The sequence below is a fragment of the Polyodon spathula genome, chromosome 38 (assembly GCF_017654505.1).
Source record: "Polyodon spathula isolate WHYD16114869_AA chromosome 38, ASM1765450v1, whole genome shotgun sequence".
Taxonomy (NCBI): Eukaryota; Metazoa; Chordata; class Actinopteri; order Acipenseriformes; family Polyodontidae; genus Polyodon; species Polyodon spathula.
Genome location: NC_054571.1, coordinates 1,354,400 through 1,377,428, shown reverse-complemented (window position 1 = coordinate 1,377,428; position 23,029 = coordinate 1,354,400). Strand labels below are relative to the sequence as shown.

Below are 23,029 nucleotides of genomic sequence, written 5' to 3'. Positions count from 1 at the left end.
GGGCCGGATCGCTGTCTGTGGACAAAAGCCTCATTGTCCCAGTCTTGAGGTACCCAGGCCCGGCCCTGTCTGTCAATCGGGCTCCACTGGAGAACTCTTCAAAGAGCTTAAAGAGGCACACTGCACCCTGACCCCACCCCGACCCCGACTGGAAACCTGACACTGCCTTCTCTCTCTCTCTCTCTCTCTCTCTCTCTCTCTCTCTCTCTCTCTCTCTCTCTCTCTCTCTCTCTCTCTCTCTCTCTCTCTCTCTCTCTCTCTCTCTCTCTCTCTCTCTCTCTCTCTCTCTCTCTCTCTCTCTCTCTCTCTCTCTCTCTCTCTCTCTCTCTCTCTCTCTCTCTCTCTCTCTCTGTTTCCGCTCTCTCTCCTCCCGCTCTCCTCTTCTCCCTCTCTCCCCATCCTCCCTCCATCCCTCCCTCTCTCCTCTCTACTTCCTCACTCTCTCGTCTCTCTCTCTCTCTCTCTCTCTCTCTCCGCTCTGCCTCTCTCTGCTTGATGAGATTCTGGGATCAATAAGCTCTCTCTCTCTCTCTCTCTCAAGATCCTCTCCTCTCCTCTCTTCTCGCTCTAAATTAAGAACCTTTTGACTGTTTGTTTGGTTTATAGCTTACACAACCCTAAACAAGTCAAGAGAGGAGAGAAGATAGAGAAAGACATATGCTAATAGGAACTCAAGAGAAAGGTGTTTCTCTCTCTCCTCTATCTCTCTCTCCTCTCTCCTCCGTCTGAGATATCCAACGAGACATCGAGGACTCCTCTTCGTCTCTGCTCGTTGCTGCTCTCTCTCTCTCTCTCTCTCTCTCTTGCCCTCTCCTCTCTCTCTCACCTTTGCTCATCAACCGTTCCCACATGCCCGTTGCTCTCCACATCCATTGCTAAGCTCTCCTCTCCTCAATCCCCTCTCCTCTCTTCTCCCCGCCTCCCTCATGCTGCTGCTGGCTCTCCCCCTCTCCCTCTCCCCTCCGCCCATCTCTCTCTCCCTCTGTTGCTTGCTTGAGCTCTCTCTCTCTCTTGAGTTGAGAGAAGAATCCTGCTCTCACTCGCCTCTCTCTCCTCTCAAGTAAATTTTAAACCGCCCTCAGCTGCTTGATGAGATTCTGGGATCAATAAGCTACAAACAACCAAACAAGCAAGATGGGCCGAATGACCTCTTCTCATTTGTAAATTTTCTTATGTTCTCTCTCTCTTTCTGTCTCACTCTCTTGCTAGCTCTCTCTCTCGCTTGCTCTCTCTCTTCTTTCTCTCTCTCTCGCTCTCTCTCTCTTGCTCTTTCTCTCTCTCTTCTTCAGACTCTTTTGCTCTGCTAATTTTATTCATTTTATTTCATTCATTTAAAATTTGTACATCTTGGGCTCATGAAATAAATTTTGTTTCGGGACAATAAGTGTCTGACTTGCTAAAAAAAAAATAAAAAATACACAGCAAAAATTTCACTTGCGCTTTTGACAACCACTTCTAGAAAGCCAGAGAGGTTTGCATTGATCGTGCGAATATGAAGACAGCTAAATGTCACACTATTTTGCAGAGGGAAACAAAAGATGGCATGCAACAGCAGACGGTAAAAAAAAAAAAAAAAAAATAACCACTGACCCTAAACGGAAGTGCTTTTGCATGAACTGTGTCCTCCTTTGTTTTCTCACAGCAGGAATGTGTGGAAAGAGCAGGAAAGAGTGTCCGACTGACTTTACTACATGCGTTTGCAATGCATGGACGAAGCCAGGCAGTGGCATAACTTCATTAGACTTACCTGGCAGACAGGTGCAGACAAACCCATTGACGACGTCCTTGCACTGCCCGTCGTTGACACACGGGTTACTCTCGCACTCGTCGATATCCACTTCGCAGTAAATTCCCATGAACCCTGCGGAATCCACAGGCTCGTTAAAATCAACAGTGCAACCCCAAACTACAGCTGCCGCCTGCAATTTTAGGATTGAGGCAATCAAAGAAATCAAACAAAACAATTAAATGATATCGCAAGGACTGCCGGAAGGAAGCCATAATAGTAGTACAGTATTTCATGTCAGAGTTTTTTAATTTGTCAGTTTTTCATTATTTGGTGTCAGCTGCACTGCTTATCAGTTGCAGCAGCAAACCTGGGCAAAACTAACATCACATTAATTTTGTTGTTGGCCAGTCAGCTAGTGAAGCACTTAACTGCTTGGATACAACCCTACCAGCTGAAAAGCGTGGGCTGAAACGTTTGTTTGCAACAGCTCCACATGGAAATAGAGTAGTTCTATAATATTGGCTTCAATACAAACCTACAGCTGTGCAAAAGCTTTGCATCACCCTATAGAATTTCCTAACGTTGCTTCATAAAGTCGAATGAAACCTGCTGAATAATGCTACGTTAACATGTTGAATTACACACCGCTTTGTAGTTTTTCCTTATGTTTAACAATTCAAAAATTCAAAAATCGAACACGAAATACTGTACTACTATCATGGCTTCCGGTAGACTTTTGCAAGATCATTTTGTAGTTTCTTTGATTACGTGATGATGTTAAATAAAATATCAAAATTATGTTCTCAATCCTAAAATTCTGGGTGAGCCAAAACTTTTGGCCACAGCTGTAAGTTTGACAAAAAATATTAACCAGCACTGTATTCACTTTCTTTCTTTCTTTCTTTCTTTCTTTCTTTCTTTCTTTCTTTCTTTCTTTCTTTCTTTAATAACACCTAACAATCACCTAAGTGTTGCTCAGCCAAGCAAATAGACCAAAAGACACATCATTTATTTCTATATATCTATATCTCACATCCACACACACACACACACGCACACAGACACACAGAAGGCATTGGCTCAATGGGCAGAACTGCAAGAGCTTGGAGCTTCCCTAGTGATACAAATCAAGCAAGAGGACCCAGCTCATGTGGGCATCTTCGTTATAAACCCTGAGGGGAAGCACTACTGATCAGCGTGGGGCTTGAGTTTTGGCAGCTGATGCCGGTCAAGTGCCAACGATGTCCACCGAACAGCAAGACTCAAACAGAGTGAAAGATGTAAAGAGGGTTTTTTTTTATGAAGAGGGAAAGAGGAGAGGAGGGGGGGGTGTCTGAGAGCTACAGGACTAGAGGGGGCTTTGTTCACCGTCCCCCCCATCCCCCCATCCCCCAATCTCTCACAGTCCCAGAGAGAAAGTGCTGAAGCTCCCATACAGTATTCCCCACTCGGTTCTCAATGGAGCAACAAAGGGCGAAAGGGGACCATTTACATTGCAAGACTGAAATGGGCTCCCGAAAGAGAGAGAGAGGGTATTAGTCACAACTTTCCAGAGGGTGCTTGAAAAGCTTTTTTTTTTTTTTTTTTTTTTTTGAAAGTGAAGATAAATGGGCTTTTAACAAAGTGTAGAGTTTAAACTTGACGGGCACAATTTTTCAGCAAGCGCAATGCTTACCCCATTTTTCATCCCCACCTTGAAAGCAACAAAAGTATTTTTAATTTAACTGCTCCTACCTCTAGCTGATGTGCACTGTGCTAAGTTCATAGTATATGGTATTGTTATATTGTGATAGGTTTTGATACGTTTTATATTTGTTTTGTTGCTTTAAAATGTATTTTATTCATACAGAATATATAAGGAGAGAGAGAGAGAGAGCGAGACAGAGAGATATGGGAATGTATTATTAATATTGTTGTTACTTATTTCTCAAAATAGCCTGGTGAAATAGCAACAGGTGAAAGAGAGAAAGTTTTGTGGTGACTTCTTTCTTTCTTTCTTTCTTTCTTTCTTTCTTTCTTTTCCTGTACACAGGCTCCTGTGGAATAAGGTCGGGAAAAGCTCAAATTAACGATGGGAATATTTCTTCCTCTCGATATGGGGTAAGATGATGCACAGCGGCGAGAGTGGTCTCTTTGTGTCGGGGTCTATTCCCACCACTCAGAGGCACATTAGTATGCGGCACATGGTCCTGCTGTCTCAGCGCCGCCCCTCTCAGGCTTGTAGTCAAGGGGGAAGCCCTACCCCAGGCCCAGAGAGGGGCCCAGGGGCCCAGCGGCAACCAACCACAGTCACACAAGAACACAAGAGAGAGGAGAGAGGGGATAGGTCGTTACCCAGCGACAGTGTCTGATTGTTCATGGAGTGACAAAAACCCGGCAATTCACTGAGTTTCTAAGCCATCACCTGCTAAAATATTCCACGCTGTGCACCGGTTACCCCCAGCATAAAACCCAGAAGTGCTTCCCAGCCTTCCTTTCTGAAACCGTAGTCTTTAAATGTAACAGTAACTTGTTTTAACTTTGTATGCGTCTAACTCATAGGAAAACGTCCAATTAAAAATCCCTATCCGTTAGCCAATGATCTCTCCAGTCTCCTCAGAGCATTCAGCTCCCATGCGTTACCAACGTTTACTGTTTCTCCTGTGAGTGTGCAATAGATTACCACTGCCTGAGCAGCACTTGCAGGTTTTAAAAAGCCTTTGTAAAATATATCTTTTTTTGCAACCTCTGGTTCCTATAGATGCACTTTGTGTTCTGCTATGCGCTGTGTGCGTGTGTGCGTGTGATGGATAATGTTCAGAAGGTTTGGTGCTCCAGTGGTTAAAGAACAGGGCTTGATATCAGGAGGTTCAAATCCCGGCTCAGCCGCTGAGCGTCGCCGTGTGAGACCCTGAGCAAGTCACTTAACCTCCTTGTGCTCCGTCCTTCGGATGAGACATAAAACAAACAAGGTCCTACTGGAAGTGACTCTGCATCAGTTGCTGTTGCATAGTTCACCCCCTAGTCTCTGAAAGTCCCATTGGATAAAAGCGTCTGCTAAATGACTAATTAATAATAATAATAATAATAATAATAATAATAATAATAATAATAATAATAATAATAATGGAAGGTGGCACTAACCTGGCATGCAGATACAGGTGAATTCCCCGATGCGATCGAGGCAGGTGGCATCGTTCTGACAGGGCATGGACAGGCACTCGTTGATGTCGATCTCGCAGCGGGGTCCCGTGTACCCCTTCCCACACTGGCACTGGAATGAGCCCTCGGTGTTTACGCACTTCCCAAAATGCTCGCACGGGTTCGCCCCTGAAACCCAAAACAAGAAGCACAGCTCAGGCACCCCCAGTGGGGAAAAATCAAAAGACAGTTTAAAGAGTGAATCAAAGCAGTTGTTTCTCACTTGTTGTGTGAATGAATTCAGGGGCCAGGGTGATCCTGGGGTATATATATATATATATCTTCCCTGGGTTCCAAACGATCAAATAAATCACATGATGATGCTGCATCTAAAACACATCACCGCTCATCGCGATGTTAATGGTCAGCACAAAGAGGGGCCGTTTCTCGGCTTACCGATGGAGCACTCGTCCACATCCTGGTTGCAGGCTCCCCCGGTGAAGCCAGGGGGGCACGTGCAGATGGCACGGCCGTTGAGGGGGTTGGTGTCGCACACCGCCCCCTCGTTGCAGGGGTTACTGACGCAGGCGTCCTCCAAGTGGCAGAGCAGACCTGCAGACAGACAGACACACAAACAAACGATTTTTTGCTGTTAACAACACACAAGGTGCAAACAAAAAAAAAAAAAATGATTATTTGGCATAGACTGGCAGAGAAAGCATGATAAGAAGGGTTTTTTCTCTGCATAGTACACATGCAATATTGTACTTTGGTGTTTTAGACACAGTGCCTGACATTGTTCATTCATAGTGCCCCAACGTTAATAACGCAACTGCAATGTAGTATAACGACTCCCTCTGAGATGGGATATTTTCACATCTCCGATAACCAAGTAAATGAGACAGGACGGGTTCTGCTGTATTACTGGATAACTCCGTGAGGTCCAGGAGAAATGCCCGGAGGAAGAGAAGGAGAGAGGGAGAGAAAGAGAAAGAGACGCACCTGTTTTCCCAACCGGACACTCGCAGAAGAAGGAGGCCACGCGGTCGTGGCAGGTGGCCCCGTTGAAGCACACGGCCGTGGCGCAGTCGTCGATGTTCTCGCTGCAGTCCTCGCCGGTCCAGCCGTTCACGCACACGCAGCTATGACGACCGATGGTGTTGAAGCAGGTGCCCCCGTTGTGGCACGCGTTGGGCTGCAAGTGACACTCATTGACGTCTTCGGTGCAGAACTGGCCTGCAAGGGAATTGGAACGTTGAAAACGGAATTAACTCTGCTGTTCTAGAGCACAGTATTCCATCACAGCTAAGCAAGCACACCTCGAGATCGTTCATTGAGCTAAACCCAGCAGTGACTTTGAGACTTGGATCAACGTCCATTAGGGGGTTCCAATGAAGTCACCAAATGGATTTCGACATGAAAGGCTAGTTAGTGAACCTTAATGCACCACTAGCCTCCTAAAATCCTATTGCTTTCATTTGCCACAACAAAATTAGTTAATTCTATAGGTGGGATGCTAAACTTTTGTCCATAGCTGTATATAGGGTATATGCATGTATATCTCTCACACCTGTCCACTCAGGTGCGCACTGGCAGTTGTAAGTGTTCACTCCATCCACACACGTCCCTCCGTTCATGCACTTATGTCCCGGACAGTCGTCAATGTTTCTGTCACAGTTGTGACCTTCGAACCCTGAAGAAGAAGAGGAACACACATGCTTCAGTTCATCTGCAATCATTGATGACACGGCGCCACAGTGGCTTTTGTATCCCCATTGCTGATAACGACCTTTTAAGGTTTCACTGGGAGCCGAAACAGAGGAAACTGGAAGTCAAACCAGTTTGTAATGACCTCCCCAAGGGACCGTCTCACAGTTAGAAACAGGTGGCGTTCACATCCAGATAATGCAACACAGGATGAATGTATCATATTCCCGCAGGGTGGTCGCTGTGGTCCATCTGCATTGGCGATCTTAAATACAGTGCCACCGTGACCTGGCAGGCTATTCCATGCATTTATAACACTCTGTGTAAAAAAGTGATTCCTACCATCTGTTCTAAATTGACTTTTCCTCAGCTTCCATTTATGCTGTCTTGGGTTAACTTTCTCGAGACCATTAATGATTTCAATGAAGTCCACTCTTTCCCTTCTTTTTTCTCGGCTGAAGAGATTATTTGAACCTGTCCTCATAGCCATTAAGTCCTGGGATTAGCCTAGCTGCCATGCTCTGTACCTTCTCAAACTGGCTAGGCTCACAGTATAAGCTGGATTATCTTAACTTGATATGCAACAGAAGTTTATTCTGTTTTACTTTCATGTGAAACCCCCTCCCCCCCCAAAAAAACTGTGCATGCCAAAGAAGTTAAGTGAAAGTCAAATCATTAAATAACACTGCAGTGAGTTGTTGAGATTTTCTTTTGGAAGAAAGCTAAATGTTTTCTCTCTCTCTCGTCTTAAAATAAAACAAAAAAAAGCAGCGGTGTCTGTGAGCGTCTGTTTTGAGTGTGAGAACGCGGCTAAGTGATCCTTTTTCAGCTCCTTTGCTTGTATAATAACTTGCGCGCTGCCAATTGCTTCCTTCCAGCCCGAGTGATGTTTCCTGTTAGGACCTGAGGGAGATGACGGATCTTCTATAAAATAAATGCTTACCGTTTCAAAATCGCCATCTGGTGTCTTTTAAACAGACAGGAAAGGGGGCCTCTACCAAACACAGATGCATAATAACGTTCTATGAGCTGCCCTGGACTGCATTGAAAATAAGCAGATCATGGCTTTCCCAGGGGTCACGAGCAAAACGTACTAGAGCATTACTTCATCATGACTATTATTAACCCGCATATTAACCCACTGCGTGCCAGACACATTTTTCTCTGAAAAAAAAAAATCAGAACACCAAGCTGTATTTACATCATTTGATACATTATATTTAGACTTTTTGAGATGAAGTTATCAGAACAACATAGTGAAAGAGAAAACTGACGCCAGTTAAAACACTCCAAAAAAAATGACGAAGTAGCTAGCCTGTCCTCGAATGAGGACAATGGCACTTCATTGGTTAAAATGTTATGCAGCCCGGTTTCTTGTTTCAAGCAGCAACTAAATATTTATTTAAACCCGTGGCTAATTGGTAAAACATGTTGAGGACGGCAGAAATACAAACAGGAGATAATTGGGTCTGTGGAATGGTCTGATGAGTGTCGGATGTCAATAGCTGATTTTCTGAGGACCTAAATTCTCTGCATTTTTATTGCGTGTAGAGTAGAGTTAGTTAGTTGGTCATTAGAGTGCCTCTGTGGTTATTCTCTTCGTTCAGATCTTTAAACCCGAATGACAAAGGTATTTTGTTTGATTTTTTTTTTTTTATAATTTTGAAAAGAACTCTGAAACAGGCTTTAAAGTGTAAAAAGTTGTCGGGATGTGAAAAATCACAGGCGCTTTATTTAAACAGCTGTAGCAACACGTGGGGACGTGTAATGCTGAATTTTTCAGAACCCCTTAATCTTTAAGATCAATGCTACAATCCGGAAATAAAAACAGATCAAACTACAGAACCGCACTGCAGAGACGGCTTGTTACCTGGCAGGCAGGCACACTGGTAAGTCAGGTCTCCGGTCTGGCGGCAGGTGCCCCCGTTCAGACACTGCGAGGGGGCGCATGGCATGGAGGCGATCTCGCACACCCGTCCGGAGAAGCCTGGCTGGCAATGGCACCGGAATGACCCCGGGGTGTTGAGGCAGGCGCCCCCGTTCAGACACACGCCGGAGGTCTTGCACTCATCCACGTCGTTGCGGCAGTTCTTGCCCTGGAAGCCGGGCATGCAGGAGCAGTTGTAGCGGTTGTTCCAGTTGGAGCAGCGGGCACCGTTGGCGCAGGGGTTGGTGGCGCAGGCGTCAACCAGGGAGCAGTCTTGCCCTGGGGAGGAGGAGAGATACAGAGTGAGCTCGATTTTTGCCACGGAAACATAAACAGGTATAAATACAATTATTTTTTTCCCTTATTTTGGCTTGGAGGTTCAGTGGTTAAAAAAGGGGCTTGTTACCAGGATGTTGCCGGTTCAATCCCAGCCACTGACACACTGTGTGTCATCCTCAGCGAGTCACTTAATCTCCTTGTGCTCCATCCTTCAGATGAGACGTAAAACCGAGGTCCTATTGTAAGTGACTCAAGCAGCCGCAGTTGTGATGCATAGATCACCCCCTAGTCTCTTTGGATAAAAGTGTCTGCTAAATAATAACAAATAATACTACTACTAGAAAGTACATTTAGTTAAAGAGGTATAAACACATTGATGCGTGCTTCTTGTTTTGAATTACCTCTGTACCCACGCTGGCATGTGCAGGTGTGCTGCACGGCTACATCCACCACTGAGCTTCTGCAACGCCCTCCGTTCAGACAAGGGGACTTGTGGCACGGGTCCTGAAACTGGCAGAGCTCTCCGATGAAGCTCGATCGACACCTACGCGACGAAGAGAGGAACACAACGTGATTAAAACTGGCGTTCTGAAACCCTAGCGCGATAAGCAGACTTTAAAAGAAGCCAGGCAGTCCGATCCCCAGTTCAAAGCACACGCGCTGCAAACGTGCAGTTATCCAACTTTTCACACCCGTGCCCTACCGTGGTTTTCGTTGTGCTTTACCACACTGATTTACCGTGCTTGTCTTTACATTGCTTACACCGCGCTTTATCTCTTCTGAGCCTTATATACATCCCTTTATTAAAGGCAAGTCATAACATCATAAAGTAGAGGCAGTGTCCTTTGCTGTATTTTATTTTACCAGCGGGTATCTCAAATTCCCCAATTCCCCAACTTAAGCTTCCAAGCCAATTTAACAGCAGACAAGTGTTCCCTTTTTGAACAGCTAGTTTATGGAGCCAGTGATGATTTAAAGGCTGTAGGTTGAGATGGCGGATGTGGAGTGTCAGATAATAGGCTGTAAATCTCCTGCGCCCCCCGCCCCCCCAACACTCCACGAGATTGTATCAGATTTTGGCAGCGTTCAGAAAGACAGCAAAGTTACGAGCCCCTGCTTCAACTCCAAAACAGAGGGAGGAGACAGTCCCTCCTTGGATCTGAAACATACGCACACTGCCACTGATCCTGGCAGCTTGTTCTTATCAAAGTGTGGCGGTCGGGTTTCAGGCTCTGAAGGGGAGGGGGGTTTGTGGTGGTGGTGGGGGATTTTCCCACACTGTCAGCCCCTACTAAGACCTGCTCATTCCCACTGTACCACAGCTGTGTCTCCTCACTTAGCTCCAGACACACAACCACATTCTTTACTTATTGGACTGAGGCAGCAACAGCACAAAAAAAAAAACACACAAGAACTTACTACGCTTCCTTTGTCTTTTATAGCAGAAGACCTTATCTTTAGAAGACCCGAAATTGCAGTCAAAATGAATTATTTGGGAAATGTATTTATTACATGCGGTGTGCTTGTGTTTCACTAAACTTGGGGTTAAATTTGCTTGTACTCTTAACTAAATGTCACAACTGTGTCCAGTTGCAACCATAACAAAATTAAGACACCCCACCCCCCCACCCCTCCAAGCTCTTGGTTGAACACTTGGTAACAGCTGAATAAGAGCGAAGCCGGTCTGTCAAAAAAAACAGCTTTGCCAGGCTGGAGCTCTAAGCTTCTGTCTGGAACTCACTAGCACAGTCAGCTCTGACTCACGGGCACATCTTCACGGTTTTGTTACCAGTAGCTTTGAAAGACAGCAGTGACCAGCGAAGTCTGGGAGCTCTGCAAGGTTTCTGAGTGCAGTGTACCGTCGGCTTGTAATGGAGCTGAGCACGATGGAAACAGTGGAATTAGCTTCTGAAGCACGGCTAAAACACGGCAGAAGCATGGGAGATGTGGTTTATTTCTTGAAAAAAGTTTCTAATGCAAGGTGATGCAAAACATTAGGCCACAGCTGTACTACTATCACAGACTATGTTATGACTATGAGTTTCTGTTATAAATTCATAAAATGGGACTTATCAAGTAATTGCATACAGCTTTAATTACTCAATAACCTGGCGGTCTGAAAGGACTGGCTAATGTTTAATGTTTCTTGGTTTTTGTTGACTAGTCTGCACTATAAACTTTAAAAGCTAACACTGTACAGGATTGTGACAATGCTGGCTGTGCAACAGCCAAGCACTTTCTGCACTGGAGATGAATTTTTCGGTTTTAATGCGAAGCACATGAAACTGAGCATCTGCAGCAAAAATAAACCACATGGAAATAATAACCGTATATAAATCACCCTTCAGCTCCTCATCCGGACTGGAGACATCTCCAGACCCAATGCCTTGGCTTAACCTCAACGTTTCTGCAGCTCCGTCTCTTCTGAAGAACTCGGGTTATGAAGTTATGGAAATGTCAATTATTTCTTGTGCATTGCACTACTTTGATTTGTGAATGTGACGTGGTTTGCAATTGAAGACGGCGGACTCTTTGTCATTTCTTTTTGGCGGACTGCTGCAGTGGCTTTCTGTTGAGCATCACCGGAAAATCAAACGCCAGGAAGAACAAACTCAGCAGTGTGTGACAACGCTTCATCGATACGCAACCACACACGTTCCCAACCCAGTGGGGCCCAGTTGATGTATAGCGGGAATTCCCAGAGCGTTATACTGCAGTGGGCAGCCTACTACACAAATGCCCCCTGCACTGTGTTGTTCAGTGCTGTCTGTCCGAGCAGGACGCAGTCTTCATTAGTCCTGTGTAATCATGGTGCCCTTCCACCACCATTTTGGATTCAACATCCAACAAGAGAGAGAGGTCAAAAGTCAAGGGTCACGTGTCTGAATGTGATAACCCAGGTTAAGAGAGAAGGGTAGGGTGGGGAGTGCGGGTTTGGGGGGGGGGGGGGGGGTGGCTCCCCTTCCAACTTCCAACACCCCCCTCCTTCACCCCAGCGGGCATGTCATCTTTTCAGTAATCCCTGTCTCCCTCACTGAAAACTCCCAGCCATGTTATTGTAGGCCCAGATTCCAGTCGCCATGGTTTCCTCACAGGCGAATGAGCAAGCCTGACACCCTACCAATCAAATGGAAGAAAGAAGCGGTAACCCCTGTCATGCCCAACCCCCAACATGCTATTTATCATGGTATGGCTGGATTTATCTAGAAGCAAATTAACTATGTCTGGAATCTGGACATCTCCTGGGGGAGGGGGCATTATTGCAGTGATACATTAGAAGGTTCCCCCACCCCAAGTTACACGACACTGGACAAACTTGCCCTCCACCTCCCACTCACAATAGCTTCATTTATTAGTGGTATTAAATTTAAATCATCTAGGAATTTAATTTAATCAAAGAACCTTAGTGTTGTCTCTGGGAACAAAAACAGAACTTTGTTTATACATTGTCGGTTACATTAAAAAATATATATATTAAAAATATTATTCTGTAAGTCTGGTGTTGAGGGTTCAAACTATAAAACAGACAAGAAGTATTAGACAAGCCAGAGGGATTAAACTCACTGTTGTCCAAGCAGCGTCCAGGCAAACAAGCACTGTTTGACTTGGCATTTCCAATGGCTGTCTTCCAAACCCAGTACAGAACTAAGGAACAGCGCTATCCTCTTCTAACAATAACCGATAGGTGGCCAATAACTGTATCCCGCGTTTCACAACTCAAATTGCATTGCGTTTCCTTGTGCTCCAAATTATCTTGCAGGCATATTAATTACTAAACCAACCAAAACAGAGTTTGAACGCTATGTAGATCTCCAGATCTCTACAGCCCTGGGTGATGCATGCATCCCCTGGTTTATGACCCTATAAAAAGCAGAACTACAACACTTTTCCTCCTTCTGGTCTCTGCTTAATAACTTTAAATGCATGCAAGGGGTTCGTCAATCCTGTCATAAAGCGTGCAATATCAAGCGTTAATTAGTATTTAAAACCGTAACTTGAAGAAGCTGTTTTATTCTGCACGCACCTGGAGATAGCAAATACAATACATTGTTTCATACTGTAGTCCTTAATTAAGGACAGATTCCCCTCTGGTATTTGCAGAGGTCAGAGTTGTAGCCTGGATAGAACACTGCAACCACGGGGGGTCTTTGTGATAACAGGCTTGGGTTAAAGGAAAGCAAAGGGTTAAAACAAAGAGAGATAGCCCATATGGGCTCTGGTTACCGCCTCCCCCAAGTCAGTAAGCTGAATAACTGATTAAGCTGACACCAATTAAGCACAGGCAGCTGGCAGGCAGTAGCAAAATAGATATTTGTTTTAAACGTTCCTGGATGGAATGCAACGTTCCTTTGGACCTCATTATAATATCCCCCTAGTACTTTACAAGCTGTAACCCAGCACTGTGAAACACAGTAACGTGAAAGGGTAAAGCACGGTAGCGCACAATGATGAAAAACGTATGGCAAAGACGATTATTAACGGAGTGGAGTATTTTAAACAAGCCTGCAGAGCATGCCTGAAAGTTCAGAGACTAATTAGATAGTTTCTTTCTCTAAGCTGTTAAGGAAACCCCTCACACACATGAAACTTTTAATTGCTCTGAAAAGTTTTGTGGAGTTGAAAGCTATTTACCTCCAACGTTGATGATTCTCAGCCAGCTTCAGACAGTTCTTTAAAACTATTGCCATGCTGCGATGGCCTCAAAGTCTAAAGCTCTCTGTACAAAGAAGTACTGGCGCTATTGCCTCGATTATAAAGCAACCCCTTTTTCTTTCGTGGATTCGGTTCTGATTGTAGCTCGGGGTCGTTCTGGGACTTTTCCACTCCGAAACAGAGCCTTTGGACGGAATACCTGTGCAACAAATTTTGGATAACCGTCGCACCAATCGAACTGCAGTTTCACCATTCAACAAGTCTGGAGAGAAGCGGTACAAGGACAGAGCCTGACAGCTGCAGGCTGTGTGCCGCAGATGTTAACATCTGTCATCATTAACGAGGAACCTCTCCGTAGCATTAACTTGACACGCGGTGTAAATCAAATTTGGGCCGCTCTCAGCCTAACGTTCAAAACAACTTTTAAAAATTCCTTCAGAATTCAGACGGTGTAAACTTCAGAACTCTCAGTGCTAGTTAATAGGTCCTCCATTGCAGTAAGTATCCAAAAACTTAAACGCTGGAGTTTGAGGCAGTACAGTGGATTAATGGACTGCTTTCAGTTCTAGAGACATGGCTTCTGGGGGAGTTGTAAGTAAAATATGCATGTCCTTGGATCAGCTGCTGAAATGTATTTTCAAAAACAAAACTATAAAATGCTGAAAGAACCAAATTAAAACAGCTGCCTTTGCTGAAATGGCACAGCTATGGCCAAATGTTCTCCATCACCCTATACAATGAACATCTTTTGTTTCATAAAGTCAAATGAAACCCGCTGAATAATGTTACGTTAACATATTGAACTACACACCGCTTCATGAAAAACTGAAACAAATTAAACAATCTGATGTTCCGAAATCTAACATGAATTATTTTACTACCATCATGGCTTCCGGTAGACTTTTGCGAGATCATTTTGGAGTTTCGTTCTAGCCAATCGGACTTGCGTTTCCGAACTGCTTTCACACAGAAGAGAATTAGTTTGGAAACCCTTCCAGTTAGTTGTTTGTTCTTCAGACAATAAAAGTGCAGCACATTCCTAAGTATAACACACGTGTCTCCCTTTGTCTTAAAACTGAAACGCCGCCCGGCTTTTCAAGCTGAGCAAAACGCTGACCTCTCCGTCCTCTTGAGAATATGGTAACTATATTTGAAACGTGCGTTTGTCTCAAACACCAGCCGTTTATTAATTCAGGTTTTATTGCTCGTCTCGTCTCCCTCAAGGAACAAAATCCATGCCGGCGTAAAGATAAAGAAGTTTGATTCCCCACGCAAGCATGCTACAGGGCTGATGGACTGAAAACAAGAAGCTGGCTGTTCTCATCTGCTGGTCATGTAACGCACTGCGGATCCGCAGAGATTAAACTCAAGGATGAGACAGCGGTGTCGGCTTGTCACAGGAATGAAATCCTCTGGGGTTGCAGTGTCACCTGAAACCTCAACCCAGGCTGATTGAACACTGCACCACTCTTTTTGGGTGCAACCGCTGAAATTTGCTAGCGTTTTATGCCTCTTTTAAATGTGATACTGTAGTCATTCAAGATGGGATGCTTGTGATGCGGTCTAGCTGTTCAGTTTGTAATAACTTCTTGCAGCTTTTTATACAAATGTCGGTTAACATTGTAACCCAGTACCAGATTTGCTCAAAAAAGGCTTCAACGTTTCCCCCTTTGAGGTGTGACTGTTTACCTTTGACGCTCAAGGGCGCTTTAATTAACACCCAAGGGTCGCCTGTTATCTTGACAGCAGGACAGAGCAGCGAGATAAACCACAACGCAGCCAAATGACCATCAGCTAGTTTGCACAGACGGAATGGTTTGCTGACACAGAACCTATGCCTCAGGACTCCCTACAGCAGAACTGATCCCATCTCTACAGTACTACCCTTTCAATAGTCCATTAAAAACCACTGTAACTAAAGCACAACCACCGTTCACCTGCAAAAGAACTTGGTGCGGATGACAGGTGCTGACTGACGGTATTTTAATATTCTTGCTTGGCTCTTGACAGGCAGCTAGGTCAATAGAGTCTAGAGGTTAAGAGGTTAAGATTGGAGAAATTTTGATGGGACATGAAGACAAACAGCCAAAAGAGGAGGGAGGGGTCAGTCACCAAATTTATTTAACACTTTGATTATTTCTCAATTCTGAGCCAGCTTTGCGTGGCTGCCTTTCTGTCAGTTTGGGTTGATTTGCAGTTACTTATTAGTTATTACCAATGTGGGTTTCAGGTGCGCTCTGTCAGTGAACCCTAAATGAATTCACAGTCTGTGGATCACTCCCCCTGGCTGACCCATGAATGTTCCCTGCGGGAGAGCTTCCAGACTGAGAACAAGCCCAGCAGCCCACCTGCCACTAAGCATCCCCGAATCTGCCTTGAGAAACTGGGACTGAATCCCAGGCTGCCCTGGTCTCCCAGCGGAGTCCATACCTGCTTTTATTTAAACATCCCTGGTGGGCTCACCTGAATTGATCTTTAACTCAGCGATCAGCTTTTCTTTTCAATATATACATGTGACCAATATAAGGCTCTTTGTGCACTAAAGAACGTCAACACAAAGTTATAAACCAGTTCTTAGCAAACCAATTAACCACCCAGTTTTTGAGATTTGTGATAAGCCTCGATAACCAAATACTGCTTCCCAGAGAATCAGGCGAAGCCCTGGCAATCTGCCAGGAACCGAACGATGTTGTGGCAAAAACCTGGACCTTCAGGCGTCTTCAGCCTTATGGACTACAGAAGGGCCAACAAAATTCTAAGAAGTGCATTATACAGTACTTTAAAGTTGACTACATACGGCAAGCTTAAAAGTGTTCAAACCGTAGAATCCACACTGTTCCAGATCAATAGAACTTCTATTAGCAACCCCCCCCCCCCCCCCCCTCCCACTGCAGCTGTAGTTTTGGGCCTACGCCTCACGGAAAGCAGGGTTCTGTTGTGAGAGCATCAGGCTCGTTTTCAATACTTCACCACAGAAACTAAAAAAATAAATACAACCACTTTTCTCTCCCTTCACCCTTAGCCTAAAACACACACATTGGTAGTACATTTGTTATTGATTTGTTATTAGAGGTAGATTTATTCTTTACCCACCCTTTACTAAGAGTTTTGGGGGAGGGCAAATTTCTTCTTTTTGTGTGAGTCAAGATAAAAGGCCTAGGGTAATCAGCACTTTATTGTCTGCGGTTGGTGTGTGGTGAACTCAGCGCTCAGCTAGATTTTCAGGCCTAAGGGGCAGCAGAACAAACAGGCCTCGGTGGTCGCCATGCCAACCAAGAGCAAGGATTGGGGGGGTGGGGAGCATTCGACAGGGCTCTCCCACTGTTTCACACACACTGAGGAAGAAATGGCACGGTTGCTCCTATCCTGAGCGGCTTCATTTTTTAAAGAAGTTAAAATGTAATCTCTTTAGCGCTGCCATTGTTTTTTTTTTTTTGTTTTGTTTTTTGCAGCGTGCTTTTATTTTTAAGAGGGTGGGCGGGGTAGTTAGATGCTGATGATAACATTAATAGTGGAAGCCTGACTCGAGTTACCATTGACCGGGCGTTTCCACTTCAAAGTATAAAGGTCTTCAGCAACATTTGCATTTGTGTCATACGTCATGTTGTTTCTTTCATCTTGATATTTATCTTTTGCTCGGAGTGACTATAAAAACGCTAAGTGCACAGGCACAGATTAACCATGGTTTTGCGCGATTTATTTGTAGCTTTAAAAAAAAAAAAAAAAAAAAAAAAAACATTATTATTATTAAAAAAAAATAATAACTTAAAATGTTAGTTTTTCTCTAACTTTAAACAACAAGTTTTTCATACTTTATTGTCTAAAATGAGTTAATTGCATTCAAAGGTCCACGGATGGTTACTTATTGTTCAGAAGATAAAAAAAAACAAACCCTGTTGCCTAATGCCACATATTGGCTTCAGGGAAATCATAAACTGAAGACAAGGGTCACCCTCGCGCACTGCATTCGAACCACAATCCTAAAATGAATGTCTACTCTTGCTGTTGCCAAAGCATTCTGAAGCAATGCACTTAGATCTAAAACCAGACTTGAAAATAAACAGCATGGTTGGCAAACCTGTTTTTAATTTTGCTTTTGTTTTTTTGTGCCGAACCTCCCCAAATGATCTTCAGTGCAGGTGTTCTGTATTTGGGTGGGATTGCAAATTGTGGCGAAATTTTAATAAAATGTGGTAATTATATAATGCAGTGGTGTTAGGGTTCTGCACAGTGATCAGTAGCAAGCTACTGAATTCATGGACATGGCTGGTATATTCTGCAGTACAGTGTTATAATGTTACATGCAACATTATTATTATTATTTTTTTTAAGTGCAACTGTCATTGGATTCTTGCGCTCTGCAGGGAATGTTCAACACGCTGTGTTGCCTGCCTTTCAGGTCTACTGCACGAGAAACTGCAGGACTGTGGTGAGCTGGAGCTTAGGGGTTGGGAGGAGCATTTTTTTCTCAAACTGTTAAAACTTTCACCACCATGGCAAAAGTGAGTTATCAGGAGCAGTGAGACCACGGTGCATAACGGCCGGTAAAGATTCGGATTGGTACCAAGCTGGGTCCGGGCCAGGCCTTTCCTAAACTTTAGGATTGAATTGAAGCGTGAATGTTTCTTGGAATATTTGGAAAGCCATCACGGCGAGATGTCCTTGTTTAAAGAGCTCTAGTATTTACATGGTTCACGGCACCATCAATGTGTATGTGGAAAAGAATTTGAATAAAAAGGGATTGAAATAAGACTCCTATTGCATAGACTTTTCACCCATTCCAGGTTTTAATACCAGCTTGATTAGCCACAGTGTGTACAGGTAACAAGCTCAGGTGTGTCTTATTATTAAACTTCTAGTAAAACCAAGAATGGATCTACACAATGGGAGTCTTATTTGCATCCCTGATAAATACTGAACAAATAACCTTACACTGTAAACATTCTACAGTTTCAAATAAAATAAATCTTTACATAGCGCCTTTCATAGTGGACCACCATCACAAAGCGCTTCATCAGCTGCAGAGTCACTTACAAGAACGTCTCACCCGAGAGACAGAGCATAAGGAGGTTAAGTGACTTGCTCAGGGTCACACACAAACCAGTTATTAATATGGTTGTCTTGACTAGTATGTGAATAAGGTGGGAAAGCACGCTGTACTGTAGGGTAGTGTAAGGGGGAGGCGGGTGGATGAATTTCGCCTCTTTCTCTCTCCCCTCCAGTACCCTTCGGGTCTGAGCTCAGACAATACATCGGCATGCTGTGGGGAGGTGAACATTGTGCTGGCTTTCACTTGAGACTTTAATCCCATGTCTGCTTCGTGACATTTACAGATCCTATTGGCACTGTTAAACAAGATAATAAAAAGACTGAATGAATGGATGGAGCGATGGTATTTAACCCTGTCTTTAAGTTGCAACACAGATTAAAGAAGACATCTGGGACAGACAGCCCACGCTGGTCTGAATGCAGGTTGCCGGGGGAGGGGGGGAGGGGGAGGGGGTGGTCGGGAGTGAGAAGGGGGCTGAAATTACACCAAAGCCAGTGAGTCTTCAGCAAACCCTGAGAACAGAGGCTTTAACTTTAGTGCTGATCATACTTGGGTGGTCTATGACTCAGTCATAAGAAATGTGGTTCATTTTCAAAAATAATAATGATAATAATACCAATAAATCTCTATGTCTGGGTGCTTAATTAAAACCATTCCTCAACAAAGTATCGATTCTTGTTTGGGACCTTTACAGGAGAAACCAAACCAGTACCCTCTCTGGCCCAGACCACAGCGAAGTCTACCTACAATACCACCAACGCCTTCACATTTGGATTCTAGCAAATATGCTGCTTTTCCTGCAACACCACACCCTTTGATCTTAAACGACACAACATGGTAAAAAACTGACATTAGCAACCCACACCGCTGAACCCCAAAGGGAATTCCAGGCTGCTAGCGTTGCCAGGACTCAGTGGTGAAGATTGGACACAAGCTGGGTCTCTGCGGAGAATATCTTCGAACTGGTTAACACTGTCGCTCTGGGGAAGTGGTATCTTCTCATGCTTTTTTAGTGGCGTGCAGGTTTCAACAGATCCAAGAGCAGCAATTGTGAGTCTCTCCACTCTAACCACTAGCCACACTGCTTACCTATGCACCAGTCTCTCGGCTCTAACCACTAAGCCACTCTGCTTACCTCACAATCCTTTGGCTCTAGCCACTAGGCCACACTGCTTATCTATGCACTATTCCCTAGCTAAGCCACACTGCCTCCCTGCCCCCTAGTTTCACCCATAAAAGTCAACATGCAACCTTTATGCACGAAAGCAGCCCAACGTACAGGGCTATTAAAGTCAAGGTCACATAAAACCAGTGCTTTCAAGACAGAGATCTTTTCTACTGATAGAATACAATTAAAAAAAAAAAAAGCCTTCTCTTTGCAAAAGCCCCATGCAAGAATTACCCATCATATTACTGACAGGCTGGCCCATCAAGACCACCAGCCCAGACCACAGATCCCTCGGCACGATGGGAAAATATTTTCTTTGCCAAAGCAATGTCTTTCCTAAACTTGCTATTTCCTTTTCGTGGGTGCTCTGTGCTCGCTGCAGTATGCCTTCCGCTGTTTCCAGTCAGTTGGAGGATAATTGAAATCAAATGTTTCCCTGAAGCGAGCAGTGATAATGGAGGGGGGGGGGGGGGGGGGGGGGGGGGGGGCAGATGACAAATAGCATAACATGTAACAAAATGAGATATAAACAACCCCGGGGAGGGTATTAAAATGAGTGAGCGTTCAGGGTCAGACCTGCAATATAGGAATATTAAAACTGTCTAGATAATGAGGCTGTATTTCCAACATAGCAAGATCAGGCAAACTCCCAGATCTGTCTTGTGTGTTTGTTAAGTAAACACTGTGGGCTGGTGCTGAAAAAGAAACACAGGGACCATTTACATGAACTCTTAACCCTTTCGTTGCCTCGCGTGCTGAAGAGTGAAGCAAAGGGGGTGCGCAGAAAATCTGTATTGGACTTTCCAATCCAATAACATAGGACTTTCCTATCAATAAATAGCCCTGTGCAAATAATCATGGCATGATTATATTATAAAGTTAAGCAGACCACAGACTAACAAAGAACGGCTGCACACCAACAAAGAAGCCTTGTATTTTTATAGAATACCCACTGGTATAAGAGCTTGCAAGATTGCATTTTGCAGTCTAACCTGATCTCATATGCATTTACCCGCTGGGGTACACTGCAGTATATTTTATAAGGTAAGCTTGTGTTTTTTCCTCAAGCATTTTGCATGTACATAATACGTAATTAATGAATCATAAAACGCCCATGTCTTCTTCCCTTTGGACTTTGCTCCCACGCTGTGGAATTTTAACTATGACATAATTGTTTTTGGTATAAAAAGCAATGGAACAGCTTCTTGGCAAAAGGAATCAAAGCCCTGCTGCATTTTCTTGCTTTCATTTAAGAGAACAAAAGTCATTTTGTTTGTTTTGTTACATTGGCGGTATCTATTTCATTTCAACAGATTATTTTGGGTGCAAACTTGAGTGAGAAATACCTGAAATACAGCTGTGGCCAAAAGTTTTGCACCCCCTATAGAACTAACTAATTTTGCTTCATAAAGTCGAACGAAAGCTGCTGAATAATGTTACGTTAACATACTGAATTAACGTACTGCTTTGTAGTTTTCCATCTACTTAACGAGTAAGTGACAAAAATTGAAAAATGTGACATTTTGAAATCTAACATAAAATACTGTACTACTGATATGGCTTCTGGCAGACAAACTGTATTTTTGGCTCAGTTCTCTGCTACCACCCCCCATGGTGAAGAGGGACACATGCTGTCCTTCGAAACGTGTGCCGTCAGCCTTTTTTTTTTTCACTCTGCAGGCCCACCATGCGGCCAACCCAGAGCTACAGCGTCAGAGGACAGCGCAGCTCTGGGCAGCTTACAGGCAAGCCCGCAGGTGCCCGGCCAGTCTATAGGGATTGCTGTGGTGTGTGGTGAACTGAGGACACCTTGGCCAACCTAAGCCCTCCCCACCCCAGGCATCGCTCCCCTGGGAACGCCTGTCCATGATTGGCAGTGGAATAGCCTGGACTTGAACCAGCGGCCTCCAGGCTATAGGGCACATCCTGCACTCCACGTGGAGCATCTTTACTAGATGCGCTACTCAGGAGCCCCTCGCAGTAGACTTTTGCGATATCATTTTGTAGTTTCTTTGATTGCCCGATGCTAAATAAAAAGATCTAAATTTTGTTCCCATTTATTAATTTTTATGTCTCAATCTTAAAATTGTAGCTGATGCAAACTATGGGCCATAGCTGTGTGATTTAAAGAATGCACTTTTTTGCAGTTTATCGTACTCTACTATTCTTGCCTGCTCTTTGCTGTGGTTTCATATCCTTATACTATCACTAAATATTAACGCTGCTTTGCTTTTACCATAGTTATACCAACCAGGCACTCCGAGATGTGGCGCATCACCCTCAGCAGGAGTGTGCGTTTGTATGTCTGTGTATTTGCACACTTGTGGAAGGAAGCTCAGCTTAGCACTTCATTAGTCAAACACTGCTCATTTAGTCTGAAAACTATTTTAGAGCTTGTGACTTCATGTGAAAACTTTAACCTAATAATATACAAATACCAGCATCTTGCTCTCCTCGCTAGCTTTTTATTTTATTTTTAGATATACAAACAGTTATGCTTGATAACTTTCCACATGTCTTGCCAAATATGATTAGGAAAGAAGTTTCTGTTCTTGCCTCTTCTGCTGGGAACAAAACAACATCAGCCTTCCTGAGACAAGGAAAGAAAAACAGCAAATGTGGTTTACAGGCAGTTTACGTGTACACGCACTCTCTGGCACACAGCGCTCGCTAACAAACAAGCAGGCCCTACTAAAACAGGAACGGAATTCTAAAATTCCTCTACAGAAAAAAAAAAAAACAGAAACGCAGACAGCTTGAGAAGGTAGGGTCTCACAAACACAAATGCAAACTCTTTAAAAGCATTGACGTTTTTTAGATTCACGTAAGATTAAGTTGACCATATGGCTCTGTGTTCAGCGGGACAGTTCAGGCTTTTCAACTCACAGCCCAATGCCTTCTGGGATGTTTTACCTGTCTCAGGTACCATTCTTTCCTTCAAGAGAAGCAGGACTACACTTACCAGAATGCACTGGGGTTGTGAGTTGAAAAGCCTGAACTGTCCCAGTGAACACGGATCCATATGGTCACCTTACGTAAGATTGCTGCTTTTTGAGAACGCTCATCCTATTAAGTGCCATTGTCCTCACTGACGGACCGGCCATATCCACCTGCTGTTTTAATTGTCCCTTTTACGACATTGTCACTCTAATTTTGTTAATCGCAGAAGCCAAGTCTAAACGTGATGCATCAAAGTACTTAAACAAACCCAGCTTGCTTTGTGATTTTGTATTTGGTACTTAACGGGGTTAAAGGTGGCATCACTGTCCATACGAAACAAAAAAAATAAAAATAAGATGAAAGCTAGACTCAGTGCGAAGAGAGCAATTGAAGCTGTCTGCCCAGTTAAAGCGTGTAAAGTAAAGGCTCTTCTCGCTTCCGACACTTCGTAAAGAC

The 23,029-nt window shown here is 44.1% G+C and overlaps 1 protein-coding gene across 1 annotated transcript in view; it reads right to left on the bottom strand.

The window, feature by feature from the left end:
- The window catches only part of notch3 (notch receptor 3), a 52,044-nt gene that overhangs the window by 20,307 nt on the left and 8,708 nt on the right, over positions 1-23,029 (bottom strand). Inside the window, exons 3-9 of the mRNA XM_041235726.1 lie at positions 9,164-9,306; positions 8,427-8,762; positions 6,420-6,542; positions 5,852-6,085; positions 5,306-5,461; positions 4,853-5,038; positions 1,748-1,861 (exon numbers count right to left, since the gene is read on the bottom strand). Coding sequence (XP_041091660.1) covers positions 1,748-1,861; positions 4,853-5,038; positions 5,306-5,461; positions 5,852-6,085; positions 6,420-6,542; positions 8,427-8,762; positions 9,164-9,306 — 1,292 coding nt within the window. The remainder of the gene's footprint in view (positions 1-1,747; positions 1,862-4,852; positions 5,039-5,305; positions 5,462-5,851; positions 6,086-6,419; positions 6,543-8,426; positions 8,763-9,163; positions 9,307-23,029) is intronic.